This window comes from Ambystoma mexicanum, chromosome 10 (assembly GCF_040938575.1).
Source record: "Ambystoma mexicanum isolate Mex_15411 chromosome 10, UKY_AmexF1_1, whole genome shotgun sequence".
Classification (NCBI taxonomy): Eukaryota; Metazoa; Chordata; class Amphibia; order Caudata; family Ambystomatidae; genus Ambystoma; species Ambystoma mexicanum.
In genome coordinates this window covers 1,463,839,898-1,463,858,754 of record NC_090932.1, presented here as the reverse complement: position 1 = coordinate 1,463,858,754, position 18,857 = coordinate 1,463,839,898, and the positions used below count along the sequence as shown (strand labels likewise).

General features: G+C 47.5%; 1 protein-coding gene across 1 annotated transcript in view; it reads right to left on the bottom strand.

Moving 5' to 3' along the window:
- Positions 1-4,723: 4,723 nt before the first annotated feature.
- The window catches only part of PPP1CC (protein phosphatase 1 catalytic subunit gamma), a 364,794-nt gene continuing 350,660 nt past the window's right edge, over positions 4,724-18,857 (bottom strand). The window contains exon 7 of the mRNA XM_069619537.1: positions 4,724-5,844. Coding sequence (XP_069475638.1) covers positions 5,755-5,844 — 90 coding nt within the window. The 3' untranslated portion in view covers positions 4,724-5,754. The remainder of the gene's footprint in view (positions 5,845-18,857) is intronic.

Below are 18,857 nucleotides of genomic sequence, written 5' to 3'. Positions count from 1 at the left end.
CTGTGGAGGATTAAGGCTTTGGGAGCAACTCACAGAACACTAGTAGCGATGGACCGACTGTGGGAGCACCTCAGAGTGTTATGCGGTTTCGAGAGTGCTTCCATAGGAGCAGGCAGTGAATCTGGTAGAAAGCTGGAATAGGAACTGGGAAGGAGGTGATTTTCAGACGCAGGTGACCCACAGTGAAGACTAAGAGCTAAAGGAATTACATAAATGCCCCGATTTATGCAAAACAATTCTAGCAGTGCGCAGCAACGGACTGGGAGTATAGATCTGGGGGACGAATGCTGGCGAGGGAAGTGCCTTCAGCCTTGGAGGCAAACCAGATGGCCTGCAGAGGATGCTTCTGTCCTCCGCTGAAGGGAGGATTCTCATGGCTCATTTGGATGGGAGACTGAGTCTTTTTGAGATTATCGTATCGACGTTGTCATCTTTAATTAAGATACACCTTCCATTTACTTTTATAGGGATCCCACCACCCCCATGCCATCTTTGGATTTCCTCTTTCTTCACTGCACTCACCCACTATCTATACCCAACGCTTCACTCCCCAGTCTTTTAAAATGTTCGATTTTGGTACTTATCTGCCAATTTAGGCTTTGAGGGTGTTTAGCTCCACTTCAATGTCATTGTTTTGAAATGTGTGGACCCAACCCCGGAGGACTGCCCGTACACATTGGGTTCACATGCCATGACTAAAGAGTGGTAGTGAAGCAGTGATGGGCTTCCGGAAATGGACCATAAGGGTTACCTTAACTAGGGACAGGTGTGCCTGGACGCACCTGTGTGCGAGGATCTCATTAGGGGGATAGCAGAAGGGGCGCATTTTAGAATTTAGGTAGATCAGCAGAGCTGTCTGCGTGTGTGCCTGTATGTGTCTACATCCCAGTACTGAAAATGCAGGGGTTATAGCTGGGCAGCATTATGAAGGTACCAAAGCAGGAGTTGCGTAGAGTGCTGAAAGTCAGGACTGAGGTCGACTGGTAGAGCTATATTTAGGAACCCACAGAATAAAAGAGGAGCTGCAAGTCAGGACTGATGTGATTAGGGGAGATGGGATTGAGACCAAGTACTGAAACTGATGTAGCTCAGCAATGGACAGGGGTGCTCAGAAAGCTATGCAATCAGTGCCATTATAGTGCTTATAAATCAAGTGGCAGAAGGCATTAACTCAGAAGACTGCTTTGAAAAAACAATGACGGGCATTTCAGGCTCACAGTTTGATGCTATTGCTCGAAAAAGTTAGCTCAAAGGTTTGTTAAAAGTTCTCCACATCACCTCAAACATTCCTGTTTCAATGTGCAACACTCTGTACTGTTCAAGTTCTCAGTTTTTGGACAAAAAAGATGTTAAATGATGTATTTTTCGACAATAAATAATGCCGCAAAAAATGCAGTTGTGTGCCGCAATTTTTTCTTTTTTGTGCCGCAAAATTTTCCATTTCATGCCGCAATATCCTGGAGGGTCTGTAATAAGGCTCTAGCTAAAGGACTATGAAACAGGACCAAGTCCGTCACTATTTTTGTGTTGAATAGATGATCTTGATGAATAAAAACTGCACATCTTGCGAATACAGCATTTAGAAACCAATCAGCTCCTGAAGGGAACGTGATTCCTGAAACGCGTTGAGCAAGCAGTACTATAGATATGTACCATATTACAGTATGATTTTAATATTGTAACATGTAATACTTGAACCATACTTGCATCTGGAATGGTATGTACCATTAAAAATTGGATAACTGTTCTTTGAAATATTATTAATTTTCTTAAATTTGAATTACGGAATGTGCATTGTGGTTAAATAACCAACACCCGATTACATAACTATTGATTTAACTACCTCTATGAAAAGTATAGAATTGTCCAATTTAAATCCTCTTAATCCAAATATTTAAAATACATTAACCTATTGTTTGTCCTCGACAATCTGAGGGTGCAGGGGACGCGAGTGATCCACAGCCCATGGCGACTGTTCATTACCACAACCTAGTGTCAGGGTTGTACATTTCTCCTCTGCACCACACAACCCTCCAGGAAATGTTATTTATATATAACAAGTGCAGAAGTGTTTACCCTTTTCTCTTGCCGGACAGTCAATCACAGAGTGCATTTGGGTCTCCTAGAAGACTAAGCACAGAGTTTCGTGCACCTCCCTCACTTCCTGCCCACCCCGGACACTTGGGCACCAGAGTCAGTCTTCACTGCTGAAGCCCACCAAAAGCGATGGAACAAAGGGACCAAACCTGGTTTGGCGCGCAGAGACTAACTCAAGAAGGACCTTTCCAAAAAGAAACAGCGAAAAAAGAAGCCCGGGTCTGTTTTTACAGAGGGGTCTCAGGCGCCATATTGAAAAACATGGCTCCCGCGATTTTTAGCTACCGGTGTTGCGGTCGGGAAAACATGGTACTTCACTGTAAAACCGCTGCCACCAGCCATTTCTATAGGAAAGGGTAGCATTTGACAGCTTCATGAGTTTCTAGACATTGGATACTAGGTAACTACTCCAGCACTCTATGGTAAGAGAGTGTGCTTAGTCTAGGAATTTGACTTTTCAGTTTCACTTTACATTCTCTGGGAAACAGATAAGGTATTTAAACCTTGGGAAGTCAAAGACATCCATTTTTCACTGAAGGTGCTGTGTGACACAAATGAAAAGATGTCTATGGAGTCATCTAAAACTCCATAACTCCACAAGAGTAAAACGCATCAAAATACATGAGTGGGGAAAAAAGGCTCACACTCCAGGTAAAAATTCAAGTCCTCAAAATCCAGCAAAGTTGCTGGTGGTTTCTAAGGTGAATGGAATTGGCACATTTATGAGAGTTCTCCCTAACAACCTCACCCCTTTATCACTGTAGGACTCATGGTATATTGCCCTTTTTGCTGAATTAACCTTCTCCTGTTTTATGGCAGAAAGTATTGCGGACTGGTGTTCATCCCCTGTTCCAGAGGCTGGAACCGGTGATGAAAGGCCATTGGCACCCCAGGTTACTGCTTTAATAACCCTTCCCTTCCTACAATGGAACGTGCATGGACTCCCACTGTAGGAAGGAAACATTTTTTCTAATATGGCTGGCATGTAAAGTGAAGGTGGGGCTCCATACAGAGCCCATCTTCCCTTTCCATGGTGGCCTGTGGATGGCGAAGGGAAGGAGCTGATGCAGCAGTAACCGAAATAAGGTAAGTAGAGGGTGGGGAATAAACAGAAAATGGGACGGAGGTTGTTGGAGGATTGTGGAAGGCGAGCCGGCCATCAGGCAGCTTGGAACGCGGGCCTGTACTGGTGGTTCAAGCCTGCGTTCCTAGCCATCCGATTGGCTGGCTCCCCTTGCCTGGGTGCTAATGAAGCATAATTGAAGCTACTGTGCATTCATCCAGCCATGTAACCAGTCTATGCCAGTCCCTCAGACTTCAGCAAGAGTGATCAGTGAATCAGGAGCACCTGTCATTGTAAGGTTACAGGCAATCCTTGTGCGTGGCCTCTACATAGATCAACTTTCAAGTCAGTAATGGCGAGAGGCCAATCCACGTAGTTGGAGGAAGTGTACGCCTCTCTAATCAATAAGACCTGGGGTACTAATGTTGGTCGTATGTGGCATAAATAGTCATAGTAAACAAGTGTAAAGAAACCTTTAAAACTTCTCCAACATGTTAGATGTTGATGCAACTTATTTCACCCTTTTGTAAAGTATGTATTTTGTTAAAGGAACCTTGTTGTGTACCTATGAATTGTCTGCATATCAATTCAAACCTTCTGGATTTGAAAAACTTTGAGAACTGAATTTACATCCATATAAAATATTTTACAATGTATTAACTTGTGCAGAAACATGAAAGGTTAAATGCCATACTTTGTTGATGTTTCGCACTGAAAAGAAAAACGAATGTGGATGACATTCTGAAAAAATAGGAAGGAGATTGATGTTCCACCACTGCACCTAAATATAAAACAATTTGAATCACAATTAAACAGTGATTGTATTTTACTATTCCCAATGCTGCTGGTATGCTTTAAGACATTAACTGTAAAAAGCTATAAAGAATTTAAATGCACACCATTGTGCTCTGGAACTAGCCTACTGGGACATTTTCACGTTATATAGAGTTAATGTATCTGCCCTACTCCTGAATGGCCCCAGAACGGTAGTACAACTAGGATTTGATGATTCAGGTTCTGGGCTGTCACAAATACATCCCCACCTAGGGATGCACGCTCTTATTCTCCAACGGAAGCTTTCAGTACAGGATTCTTTTGCATGGCAATGAAATATCCAGTGACCCAGACAAACTTAAAGGACAAAACTGACAAACTTACTGGATTCAGATTTTTCCGGACAGGCACTGCATTAATTGCCAAGAACTGCTTGCTGCTTCCCATGCATTGAACTTGTCAGCAGCATGTGCAGCACTGAAATAATGCTTACATTAAATTAGCCAATTTGAACTCAATATACCACCCCTTTCAGGAATGGGACCCAAGACTTAAGCCCTGCCCAAAAGAAGTGACACAGGAAACTCCTTCCTTGCATCCTACCGATTTAGTGGAACTGGGAGGCTATGCATGGAGGTGGACGAGCTATGCAAGAGAGGGATATTAATGTTTTGGGCATTGCACTCTTAGAGCTAGCACTTGTGAGTTTGGAAACAAAGCATTTGTGATGTACCAAAGTTAATTTGTGGCAGTTCCCCCATACCAAACAAATCTACAGCACACAGCAACTCAACTTATTGCTTTATTTAAAAAAGGAAACCCTTAAAGGGTCAATATTCATACAATGTTAAAACCGAACGCCTTGATCTTTTCTAGGCAAAGAAAATGGATACATCTTATAATCATGTCAATTTGCAATTGTTCTATTGCTAACAGCTGCAAGATGTTCAAAACAATGTCTCTTAAAACAAACAAGACACCTATAACCCCTAGTCGCAAGTATTGTAGTCCAAAATACCTTGAGAGCCTCCATTACAGAACCCAGCTGTAAGGATTACTAGCTGGTTGTAAAGTTTAACTATGAGGCATCAGCCACCTTCTAAAAGTTCTTGAAAACATATGTCTTTGGGATTTGGCACCAATATGCAGTCAGACTAAGCACCATTTGACAATAAGGTGTTCAGTTTACATTTGTTATTACAAACTTGAGATTAAGAAAATAACTCCAATTAAAATCATGGCTTTAATTGTCATTTAAAGTTTACAGTATGGTAAATGTGCTTCAATTAAATATACATCAAACCAGTGATGCTGGTGAAGTTCAGGGGCAGTTCAGATTAACAGCTATACAAGAGTGAACAGGACGTGAACAAAAAAAAAAAAAAATCCCTTTAACATCTTGGAATTAAAAAGCAGTTCACAGTGGTTTGTATTAACATAAGCAAATGATAGAAATGACAGTTCAAGCCTTTCACCAGCACACTAGTGTCCTTTTCAAAGCCGAAAGGACAAGCAATGACAATCCACATGGACCGTCCAAGATAAATCTGAAAGTCCATTGCAAAGGAGCGACTAGTCACTCAAGATATCGGAGACCTTTAAAAATACACTCCATTTGAGGTCAAGGGGCAGGACAGTGAGGAGAGGAACATCCAGTCTTGCTTAGCTGTTGTAAGCAGCAACTCCCATTCATTAAAATCAAAATAAACAGATACATCTATTTTGAGCAAGCTAACCAGTACACATTAACACAAAAGGACATCTTAGAAATGGAAGTTATATACTATAATACAAGTCCAATTAGGAAACGTCAAAATGACTCATTTCTTTGCTTGCTTCGTGATCATGCCCCGTGGTGGAGTTACAGGTCGGTTGGCATTTGGCTTTTTCTTCTCCGCAGGTTTCAAGATCTGAAAAGAGATATATTCTCAATCAAGAACGAGAATGCATATATCGACATTTAAGGTCTACCATGCTGCACGATTCAAAGAAACCAAGCGGCAATCAGTCTTACGTCACAGCAAAGACTTGGGGTGCAAATTATTGCTTTTGTTGTACCTTGTGCTGATCTCAGACAAAGTAAAAAGGGAAGCATGTAGAAGAAATTAACCTTCCATTTGCAAGACATGGTTTTTCTGTATTAGGTATTTATATAATGCGCATACACAGCAAATAGTGTTTCAAGGTGCAACAAGACAAGGGGGGGAGGGGAATGGAAGAAAAACAAATAAAGCCATACAAGGACTGGACATTCAAGAGGGAAGGGGAAGAGGAGAGGGTGTTGCAGTAGTCCTGCCTAGAGAGGACGAGAGCTCTGGAGACATTGCGTTTCTGGGGGAAGGTGAAGGGAGAATGCCTGAGGTGCAGCTGGAAGTGGGCCTTAAGAGGACACTAAGATTTTCTGCCTCAGTGAGCGAGGGGGCCCACAGATCACAGCCAGCGAGTAGAAGGGAGCCGGGGTCCCAATTAGAAGGATTGCAGTCTTACTAGCATTAAGACAGTTAGCAGCACACCATGTCTGAATAGCAGTCAGGAATGGAAGAAACGAGTTACTTACCTGTAACTAGTCTTCAGCAAGAGTCTGGCATGGATTCACATGAATATACCCTGTCAAGCTAGGAATCCTCAGAAAAAGAAATGTTTTACTTCACTTACAAATTTTATTTTTCTAAACCAATCACTGTACTCCGGGTCCTACTGCCTGCAGCCAATGACCATCCTCTCCCCAGTCCCCCTCTGGCAGCCCTCTTCCGATTTTGGAAAGCACGGAAAGTGGTAGTAGGACCACGAAAAGCCACAGAGGGGCAGGAGGGAGGGTTTGCATGCAAATCCATGCTGGAAAATAGTTGCAGGTAAGTAACTTGTTTTTCCTCCAGCATAGGATCTGGCATGGATTCACATGCTTCTGAAGAATGCATAGCAGTACAACATTACACAACCATGGGAGGTGGCAAGGCTCAACAGAAGCAATACCCTTACGAACAGGATCACCTCAAGCGAGCAGGTTGCGCAGCACTGCTGGGCTGACTCGACTCCCTGGAATCCATGTTGATGCAGTAGAACTTCGTGAAGGTGAGCGTGGATCTCCACGTAACAGCCCTGCAGATGTCCAGCAGGGGCACACCAGACAGGAACGCAGTTGTTGCAGTGATCGCTCTGGTGGGGTGGGCTGTCAATTCGCCAACTGATGACTGCGTGATGCAGTCAGAGAGCCACCTTCAGATGGAAGCCTTGGACAAGGCCTTCCCATGTTTCATGAAACAAATCATCAACAGTTGAGATGTCTTCTGAAAAACGTGCGTACCATGTAGAAACAGGGCATGAGCAACGCCCAGCAAGTGCAAGGCCCTTTAGGCCGGTGACAAAGGTTTCAGGAAAACCACTGGTAACACTAAAGGTTTGTTGAGGTGGAATTCCGACAACCTTGGCATCAACAAGGTGTCCACAGCACCACTCTCGACTCGTGGAAAGTCAGATAAGGCCGTTTGCAGATAGGGCCTGGATCTCCTACCCTCCTGGCAGAGTTGATGGCCACAAGGACAGCAGTCTTCCACAAGACGGGACTGATGCATAGGCTTGAAGCGAGCCCCCATGAGCCGTGTCAGAACCAGATAGAGTTCCCACACCTGGCCATGAGCCTTCGCCAGCGGGAACGATTGAAACAAGTCTCTTGAGGAATTCCTTGACTAGACTGTGGGACCTAAGAAGATCTTCGTGGCGACCTGGTGTAGTGGGAGATAGCCAGCATAGGCACCTGGCATGCGCAAGTCGAGCCTTGGCCAAGGACAAGTATGGAAGAATCTGCAGGGCTGTGACCCTTAGGGGTGATCTTCTGCGACCAGCACCATGTAGCCACTTGTGGCTGTTGCACAAAGAGTAACCTGCGTCTTGGCAAGGACCTCCCTGCAGTCCGCTGGTAACCCGTATCAAAACTATGCGCCTCCTCTGGCGATTAGATCTGCGACCACCGGAAGCTGGACTGGCGGCGGATGACAAGGTCCTGGCACCAAATCTGTCTCGGCCACGCCGGGGCAATTAGTATTATCCTAGATCAGCACCGTTTGATTTGATACAGCATGAGAACTAACGTGGACAGAAACAGGCTTTCCCATGGGAAGGAGAATGCATCCCTATGCTCCCCGGTTGGTGGCTGGCATTTGGAGTTCGCCGCAGCAAACAGATCCATCTGGGGCCTGCCCCGCTTGATGAAAATGCAGTCCACCTGGTCCTGCTGAAGCCCGCTGCGGGGCAAGGGCGCGGTGTTTGGCGCCGCAGGCACACCTCCAGCAGCTTCCTGCTTTGGCCACGCCCCCAGGGACTTATACTCTGCACCGGAGCCCCGCAGCAGTGAAGCCCGCGGCGGGGCAAGGGCGCGGTGTTTGGCGCCACAGGCACACCTCCAGCAGCTTCCTGCTTTGGCCACGCCCCCAGGGACTTATACTCTGCACCGGAGCCCCGCAGCGGTGAAGCCCGCGGCGGGGCAAGGGCGCGGTGTTTGGCGCCGCAGGCACACCTCCAGCAGCTTCCTGCTTTGGCCACGCCCCCAGGGACTTATACTCTGCACCGGAGCCCCGCAGCGGTGAAGCCCGCGGCGGGGCAAGGGCGTGGTGTTTGGCGCCGCAGGTGTTCGGCGCGGCAGCGGGGGACCTGTCCTGGGTTCGCCAGCGAGAGAGGAGGAGAAGCAGGAAAAGTGAAGTAAGTGCAGGCGAGTGTACGTCGGAGGGACTGTTTGCCCAGGCCTGTTTGCTCGTGCTCGGCTGAGCCTGCTAAGTTTGCTGATCCCAAAATGTCCTTACTGAACAGACTGAGAACTATGAAAACCCACGGCCCACCAAGGAAAACCCCCCCCTGGCACCTCCAGTTCTTTCACCCCTCCATCTGCCTCCTCCATGTCCCAAGGTGTGTGCCGAGCATGCCCTCCAAGAGTGTGGGCATAATCCTAAGCACAAGGTACGGGTTATAAAGAGGACTCGTCCCGTTAAAAAGGGTGCGCCGGCTGAAACCCTCGTCACGACCGCCCAGAAAACTGTTTTAGTATCTGGGGGTGAGTGCTCTACCTGTTCCCCCCCCCCCCCCTCCCAAGTGTGGACAGAAGGGGACTGTGGGGCTTTACTGTTAAGGGGGAGCAGCATGGTTATCGAACATGGGACTAGGGAAGGATCACTACTCTTCAATCGGGGTAATCTGCTTGAGGATCAACGCAATGGGGAGGACCGAACCGCAAAGTCTCAAGTGGCCCAGGCCTTCATAGCGCCTAACGGAGGAAGGTTCTGCCCACCCTCTGCTGAAGAACCTCGTCCTCTCGCCCCAATCCCGAGCCTTAGCCCCCCTAAGGGGCTTTCCATCCAAAGAATCCTCTGCCCTGGGACGGAGATGCAGGTGCATCTTGAGGGGGGCTCTGTAGGTTTGGGTGAACTAGTTAGCAGCCCGCCGCCAGCGAGCTCTACCCCGGAAAATCACTTTGCAGTTCTCACCTTGCCATCCACCCCTACAAATGGTGCCGGGCCGGGAAAGACCCCATCTAGCTCGGCTATGGTCTGCGCGAGTGCCGAGGGAAGTCCATCTGTTGATGTCCCTGAATGCAATCCTTCCTTGTGCAATAGAAGCCCCGGAAATATGCAGATCCTTACAGCGAGCCCACTGGCCAGCCCACCCCTTTCCTCATCTACATCAAGGGCGTCCAAGCACCAAATAACCCATTTGGATGTAGGGTTGGCTATTAACCCCCTTTTAGAGGCTGATTTGTCACATGGCGGGTGTAAGTGCAAGCAAGTTCTGGCTGAGCTGGTTGTCATCAGAAACTTGCTCGCAGCCCTTATAGCCACTCAGGCAAAGGAGCAGAGGGAGGAGGAGTCCATCTATACCCAGGCTGAGTGTAAGGTTCTAATTGACATACCTTTGGCACTCCCCAAGAATCAAGCCCCATTGAGTCCTGAGATTATAGCCCCAATTTCGTCTAGTCCCAGCCTGATGTCTGGGAATGCACAACCGGCCCCTGGAAAAGGTCCCAGTGTGGGGGGCAACAAGAACAGGCAGCACATTGGGGGGGTGGATCGTGGGCACAGCCGAGCTGGTTCCCATCACCCCAAAATCGTGGGAAGGAGCCACGGTGCCTCATGGCCTAGAGGGGGCCCACCTCAACCCCCTTCCCGAGGTCGGAATGGACAAGCATGTGTGTATCTCCATGGTGTACCAATAATGAAAAGGAACTTGCAGGAGTCCAGGGAGGCTCTTGCCAACAAAAGCATACACTGGCTAAGGTCTGTGAGAGGTTCTTCTGTGACCAGGGAATCCTTGGCGGGATGTCGCAGACTGGCCAGTTCGGTCCAGAATTCAGAGGACATTGTGGAATTGACCTTTTGGGACTGGAGATTGGCGAATAGGGTCCTGGGTTTATGGGGAGGGGCGGGAGGGACCCCGAGGAGTAATTTTTATCAGCCCACTATTACATTTACGCCCTGAGCACCCCCTGAGGCGGACCCAGAGGACTTACCCTCTGTCCGGGGCTAACCTCACTCCCCTGGGTCGCAATCGGTCAGACACTTTTGGGGCTGGGCTCAATCAAGGGGTGTTACATTGAGGGTGAGGGGGATCCATGGGTTCACACCTCTCCCCTCCCTTAAATGACTCTTTGATGCAATATTTTTTGTCAAGGTTTATTAATTGTATTTGCTTTTGTATGTTGTTTTGCTATGTGTTTGATGGATTTATATTTAATCCGAATAAACTTGCTGACTGACTGAAATTCCTACTCCTGGCAGGAGCACCACTCCCTGCTAAGGGAGTCGGCAATGGTGTTCTTGCCAGGTAAAGGGGATGAGAAGATGGTCCAGTGCCACACGGCCTGCACATCTGGAGAGCGCTGGGATTGAGTGCCCCCCTGCTTCCTGATGAGACCGTCACCACCTTGTCCTTCAGGCGGAAGGAATGACTTGAAGGCCCAGATGACTGCTTGCTGCTCCAGGCTATTGATGTCAAGATCCTTCTCTGGCCTGCAGATGTCCAGTTTGGGCTCCCCATTCCTCCATGGAAGCATACGTGGAGTCAGTCCGGGGCGTGGAGGGGATGGGGGGGGGCTTTGGACTCCTGTGCCCTGGGCAATGTTGGGGAGGATGCCCCACCACCGAATTGCTAGTCTTAACTCGTCAAGCAGGATCATGTCTGCAAAGTTTCTGGACACTTAAACTCATCGAGCGTCCAGGAACTCCTGAAGGTTGCATCCTTAAACTGCAGATGAGGTAGATTCAAGACATGCAGAGGAACAGCCCGTTCTGCGATGGTGTCAAGTAGGACTTCTGATAATTGATGAACACCCTGGGGGCAGATTTCAGGCCGAAGGGGAGGGCCTTGAACTGGTATTGCCGACCCTGCACTAACTGCAGTGCTTCCTGTGGATATGGGTGTTCTCCAGGTCCAGTGACGTCAAGAAGTCTCCTTCCAGTTGACCACGCACGTGCTGAAACTTGGCCATCCTCTTTTTGGGACTTGGGGTACTTGTTGAGATGTCGGTCTGTTATGGGCCACCAGCCCCCGGTTTTCTTTAACCAAAAAGAACCTGAGTAGACTGTATCCCCTAGTGATGGAAACAGTTCCAACGCCCCTTTCACAGCATTGCTCGTACCTCTAAGAGCTGAGGGATGTGCTGCTCCAGCCGGGCCACCGAAGGGATCACTGACACTTCTGCTGAAACTCCAGGGTAGGTCGTGGGCGAGAGTGTCCAGCACCCATCTGTTGGTGGAGATCTCCCACTCGTTGACAAATCCAGTCAGCCTGCCTTCCACTGGAGTGCATGAGTGCCAACCCCCTAAAACCACCCCCCCCCCCACAGTCCTGCTTCTGCACTGCAGTTCTGCCTTGAGGGAGGCAACGGCACTGACCACCTCCACCGTGGGCCTTGGATCGACCCCTGTAGGCCTCCTGGGTCGTGGACCGGGAAGTTGGATGGTAAGACAAGAACCCTTTCACCAATCTGACTGTCCTCTGGAGGCATGAAATGAAGTAGTGCTGTTGGAGTGCCCAGGGCACGAGCAGTCTCTATCAGCCTTGATGGCTTGCAGGGACTCAATGGCCTTCCCAAAGAGGCCATTGTCGAAGGGCATGTCCAGCACCCTAGTCTGGACTTCCTGGCAGAAATGGGTGGCCTGAGGCAGACCCCATTCCCCCATCTGCCGGAAACCTTTGGCGATGTCAATCACCACTGATGGCATGGTCTAAAACACCACTGCTGGAAGATGGCAATCACGCCCGCCCTTTCGTCGTCGGGTAGGAACTCTCAGGCCCAGCTTGGCAGTCCTGATGGTTCACGCTGCAGTGTAATAACCTACCTCGCCATTGGGTCCAATTTTTTCCCCTTGTTGTCCGTAGCGCCTGAAGATGACTAGGAAGGTGTTGACCATCTCTTCCTCACAGTCGCTGAAACAACCAGGTCTGGCGATGGTTGCAACCGCAGACACCTAGGAGCAGACTCGGCACCTGGTAGTTCCCCTCTAGCCTATCCAGTTCAGCTGCGACAGTGCAAGGATTCTTAAAGAGGGCCAGGCCTTCCTCCCATACTTCATCCATGAAGGGCACCGGCCTGATGGTCTTCCTCTTGGCCTCGAACCTCTGGTACAGGAAGCCCTATATGGCCCTTAAGTAGCATATTGTGCAGTACATGGGATGCAGAGTAACTCTTAAACCAAATAAGGAAGAAGGCAAAGTCGTTCTACTGTTTTAATATCAATCGTCTAAAACTGACCTAAACGACGTTGCACTCAAAGTATTTAATAAAAAATTACATTTATATAGTAAAAACGTGTCAGACGTGTGGCAAATAAGAAAAACCTGCAGGGGTTTGTGATAGGCTTAAAGGGAACATCCAAGTATACTTTCTATAAGGGATCGGGTTGTGATTGGTCTCTACAGTCAGGTGGACAATTTATGCCCACCCTAGTGCAAGCCATCCAGTTATTTGATACATAGCTCATTGGCTATCAAACTATAAAGCTTGTTATATGGCGTATTGTTGGTTGGCACACTTGTGCCTTCCGTAACATTTGGCTCACTAGCAGCATACAAGCTGGTACACCAGGTGTCAGTGGGTGGACTTGAACTGTCTCTCCACCAAATTAGCACAACATCTCATTAGCCATGCCTTCTGCCATGGAGACTAGCTTTGAACTTCGCCTTGCAATATACTCTCTCCTGGGAATATATGCGAGTGTTCACACGCTATCCAAGTCTAGAGCTGCATGCCCAACTTCTATTTCCATCCATAGCCCGCATGACAGGAGGCTGCAATTAGGCTCATTTTCTAGCATTTAATATTAAATAAAAAAACTTGGCACTGGTTTCTTTGCACCTTAAGGGATAACTTAGCCTCTCACGTTCACTGTTCCAAGGATAGAGCCTCCTCCTCCCACTTAACCGCAAAAACCTGGAACATCACGAAAGAAAAAACACCAAAGACCAGCTACAATTCAGAAAATCATCAAAACCTGGCTCTTCAACATACCAGAACCAATCTGAAAAAGCAAAACAAGCAAACGAGAAACAAAAAGCAAAGGATGACAAAATTTAGGATGACACTGACAACATCCAGACCCAACTAAAGAAACTTATTACAACAAGAGACGATGCCAAGCCGAATAGGACACAAGCAACTCCCGTGAGGACAGAATCAGCATCCCCAAGTGTTAGGGAGAATTCTCATAAATGTGCTAATTCCTTCACCTTAGAGACCTCCAGCAACTTTTCTGGATTTTGAGGACTTGATTTTTTTAACTTGGACAGAGTGAAACCCCCCCCCCCCCAATTTATTTTGATTTGTGTTACATTTGTGTTCTTTGATTATGGGGTTTTGGGTAACTCCATAGGCATCATCTTTTCATGTTGTTACACAGCACCTTCAGTGCACCGACACAGGGATGTCTAAAGACATCCCAAAGGTTTGAATACCTTCTCTGGGATAAACTGTTTCCCAGAGAATGTAAAGTTAAATTTACTACTAGTCTTTTAAATTCCTAGACCCAGCACACCATCTTCCTATAGAGTGCCGGAGGGGTTTACCTAGTATCCCGTGTCTAAATACTCATGTAGCAGTCAAATGCTACCCTTTCCTATCAAAATGGCTGGTGGCAGTGGTTTTACAGCGAACTACCATAATTTTGCGCCACCACGAACACTGGTAGCTAAAACACGCGCGAGACATGTTTTTCAATATGGCGCCTTAAGCCCCTTTGTTAAACCAGGTCGTCTTTTTTCGCAGTTTTTTTGGAAAGGTCCTTTTGGGCTTTGTCTCAGTGCGCCAAATCAGGTTTGGCCCCCTTGTTATTTTGCCTTGGACAGGCTTCCGATTTGAAGACTGCCTCTGGCGCCCGAGTGTCTGGGGGTGGGCAGGAAGTGAGGGAGGTGCCTGAAACTCCATGCTTGATCTCCTAGGAGACCCAAATGCACTCTGTGGTGATTGGCTGACTGTTCAGCAAGGACAGCCACCCTGCTGGGTGACCGCTAGGCTGGAATGAATGGGAGAGAACTGAATAAAAGGAGAGTCTCTTGGCTTGGAAGGCAGCCCACTGGAACGAAGGAACAGAAGAGCTAGAAGATGACTGCTGCTGCAACTCCTGGACCCTTGATTTGCCCGGTGACGCCCTGCTGCAGGTCTGAATCACCAAGTTCACATTGACAGAAGCCCCTACAAGGGAGACTTCCTTTGAGTTGGTAGGACCAATCAACTAATGTAAGCCACCTGGACACCCATCTATCTTGGATCTGGTTGAATTTAACAAGGAAGAGGGACAAGTTTATGTGCTTTACTTTTAAATTAAACAGCGACCGGAATTGAAGATTTCCAGTTGCGAGCTATACTGTCCCAGGAGCAGTGCAGGAGTCGGACGTCCTCCCTCTTGTCCCCATGAATGAGGCCCAGGAACAGAAGTCATCAGCTGCCTCTTCCTTACAAATGAAGATACTGTAAAACAAGACAGAACTTGCCTCTTGCGGTGAAAGTGCTCGAAACCTTTGCAACTCGCAGGCCTAATCAGCTTGTGACCCAACATATGATTTTTTACAAACTACTTCTGAGAACTTTTGCAGAGACTTTTCCGTTTACTTACCAGAACTGCTTTCTCCTATCCAAGACGTTATCCCATTGACTTTACCCTAGCCCATTGAATTGACTTTCTGGTGAACTCAAATATTTGCACTGTCTAAGAATATTTTAACTCTTCTGTTCCGATAACCTTTGCCTTTTACTCCCCTTGGAAAATATTCTGCATGCCAACAGTAACAATGTCCCCAGCACCTTTGTTACTAAAGTCACCTGTGGGTGCAGGTTGTGTCCGTGGGCTATCCCAAAAGGGTCTTATCCGATTCAGAAACTAGAGTGTACAGTACTGAAATTATTTGTGTAGGATTATATAATTGCCTCCTTCTAGTGAATGTTATATAACCGATTGGTAAATTAATAAGTGTTTAACCAAGAAACCTTGAGTGCAAGTGTTTATTTGAACACCTGCGATTGTAGACCTCTAACATTACTGCTCACATTCCCTCTTGAGATAAGCCTGGCTGCTCAGCTTGCTACCAAAACTGTAGTACAGACTTATAACAAAGTTTGGTCCTGTAGTCATAGTTGTGTGTAGTGTTCCCAAAGGGTACTGCATACAAACCTTGCCTAACAGGTGGCTGGTTGCATTCAGGCATTCCTAGAGACAAAGGACAGGAGTTTGTGGGAACCTCCCTCACATCCTGCCGTACCAGACACTAGAGGTTTCAGGACCGACGCCCACCAATTCAAGAACAAAGGGCTCAAACCTGGTTTGGGGCACAGTAAAACCCAAGACCGACCTCACAAACCCAAAATGGCGATAAAAGACCAGGGCCAATGACATAATTGTCACCCCTGGGTGCTATACTGCAGCTGAGGGTTCAGCCTGCAGCAGAAAAGCACAATGGTAGGATAATTAAACCACTGCCACCAGCCAGTTAAAGTAGTGAGGGTAACAAAAAATGATACATGAGGATTTAGGATAAGGGGCTACTATGCAACCCTGTGCTCCCCCCTCCCCCACAGCACTCCACATGTGTACTGGACCTCCAAAGAGAAAAAGAAAAAAGTCAATTTCACTTTACTATTCTTGGGAACAGAAGTTCACATGAGGAGAAGGTATTTAAACCTTATGAGCAATCTAAAGGATTTCTGTGACACGAATGAAGGTGATGTGTGCGTCACCATACAAAAAGTAAATGCCTATGGAGTTTGTCAAACTCCAAAAACAGGAAACAGGAAACAATCCAAATCAGGTCAAAACACGAGTGAGGAAAAGGTCACTCACTCCAGGGTTAAAATTAAAAAGTCCTAAAGTCCAGCAAAAGAGCTGGGGGTCTCTACGGTTGAAGGGAAAGCACAGACATGAGAATTCTTCCTAACTGCATCCTTGACATCCTGCAGAATGTTGAGGGAGCCTGATCTTTCCTCACCCTCAGGAATGTGCTCGGCAGCCTTTGCCACAACCTCCCACAGTGTGCAACAATGTTGCTAAGGCATAAGTAGCCATAACTGCCCTTCGTGCCATGCTACCCGCCAAGAATACCTTTTCCCTATAGTGTCAAACCCCTTTGTCATTAAAATCTGGAGGGATTGTGGGATAGGCAGCAGCCTTTGATGTGGCCACCGAAGCAGACTTTCCCCAAGTTAGATGTCTAGACAGGAATTCCAGATCTATCGCAGAAGGCATGTACTTCCTAGCCATGTCCTTATTTACTGCTTAGTAGCAGGCTTTTTCAAGTTCTCCAGGACCCAGTTCTTCAGTGTTGAATGCAAAGGCATTATTGGATCCTTAGGAGGCCCCTTATCAAGGACGTCTTAAGACCATCCTTTATATTCAGCCACAGGCCTTCTCCATCCTAAATACTTAGTCACCTTGATCATTGGTCATCACTGACCTATTAAGGCGTCAGAATGCCCAGACATCTGGCATGGCAAACTCCGCTTCTGGTGATGCATCCAAGCCACTGGCATCCTTCAAGGTGTTCACCCAGTCTCTTAATCTGTACTCCCCAGAAATCAGCTCTTCAGGAGCAGCTGGCGTGTCATATTCAAAACCAAACAGAGGACTGCCCTTCTCCTGCTCTCCTCCACCTCTTAAATGGAGCTATTCTACAAGTCCCTTTGCTAAGGGCTTAAAAAACTTGGCAGCCATCGACATCCTTGACCGATTTGTTTACCGAAGAGGATAGTTATGGCTTTGATTATAGTCGGCCTCGTAAGGCGCGAGGAGGGTCTGATGCCTTTCAGTTCACTAGAAGGGTTGGCTGATTGAGTTTACAATTTCACCAATTTGGCCTTAGAAGCTGATTTGCTCGCTATAGGGTGAGGAGTTGGAAGATGATCAGGCCAATGGCATCGCTTGGACTTCTTATTCAAGGACGAGTATTCGGAACTCAACTGTGCATGCTTAGAATGTTTGCTGTGCTTTCTAGTTCCATGAAGAGAAACCTCCCTCAAGCTTGTCGTGAGACCTAATCTTCAACAGGGTAGTGGAAGGGGATTTAGACAAGGGCCTACCTAGGGAGTTTCTCATTCAAGGCCTTAATGGAAGGCCTACTCTTAAAACATCAGTGGCATATTCGGTGTGGATCCATGATGGACCTCTTTTTAAACACTTCTTGAACTCAGTCTTCCGGGTAGACAGAATGCAGTAAATTCTGAGGTGAACAAACCGTTTGAAAGTGTGCTGCGTGGAAAAAAAATGGAACTGGGGCAACATTCGCAGTGTGTGCTATTTATACCAGCGTCACAGCAGAGCGCAGGGTCACAGCAGAGCGCAGGGTCACAGCAGAGCGCAGGGTCTAAGCTGCCAAGGGACCAAAAGGTGACAAACAGCACCCTCTGCTGTTTGCTTGATTTGTTATTTATTATGTGCCTATACATACAGAAGTTTAAAGTGCAAGAAGGCAAGGAAGGGGAACAAAGGGAAGACAAACTCTTACTAGGCCATGTGACATTCAAATGCAAAGTGCAGGGGAGAGGTTGCAGGGGGAAGTCCAAATAGGGCAGCAGGCTCCAAGTGCAAGGGAAGCTGGGACAAAAGGGATGCAATCCCAGCCAGGAAGTGCAAGGTGGGCCAGGAGGACCGGTCCAACTGGAGGTGGTTGGTGGAGTGAAGCCAATAACTTACAGCACAACCTCTCCATGCCGTGGGATACTTTTGTATCTTACACTTGGGATGTGTGGTTAGTATGCATCCAATTACATGCTGGTGGCAGCTATTGCTTTTACAATGTTTGCGTCATTTCTAGTGTCCACATTTATCATGTATGGCTAGTGCCCTAAAATTGTCGCACCATGAGATTTGCGCTGGCTTTGGCCATATTGTTGGTTTGGCCTTATTCCGACCTCCTTAGATCAGGAAATCCCATAAGGGTGTGCTTGCCTAGGGCTGCTGATTTTGTAGGCTAGTGATGCCTGTGTGTGGCCCAGTGGTGGGACCATCTGGTCACACTTCACACCCATGCTGCCTGTGAGTCTAGGTGTGGGGCATGAATGAAAGCGACAGCATGATTAGACCACTGCTGGCTGTTTGAATGGTGCAGATCCTTACAATTGGTGGGCTTGAACTGGCTTCTGCAGCCAATTCTTCAGATTAGTGTTGGAGCAAAGTATCCTGTGTAGAAGAGCAGCCAACCGAAGAACTGTTTGACTTCCGAAGAGGCCCAGCATACCCTTCCTGAGTTTGGCCCGGTGAAGCCCTGCTTGACTACCTGACCTGCAAAAGCACTGGTGCTTCAACCCATGGACTGGTGGGACCAACTTGATTCATTCGAGGATCCAGATATCCTGGACTACTGAATTGTTGATGTTCCTCATTAGTCGCCAGAACTTCAGTGGTCACCAGTGTGGGATACATTTACCCACTCAGCAGTACTTTCCCACATCACCAAG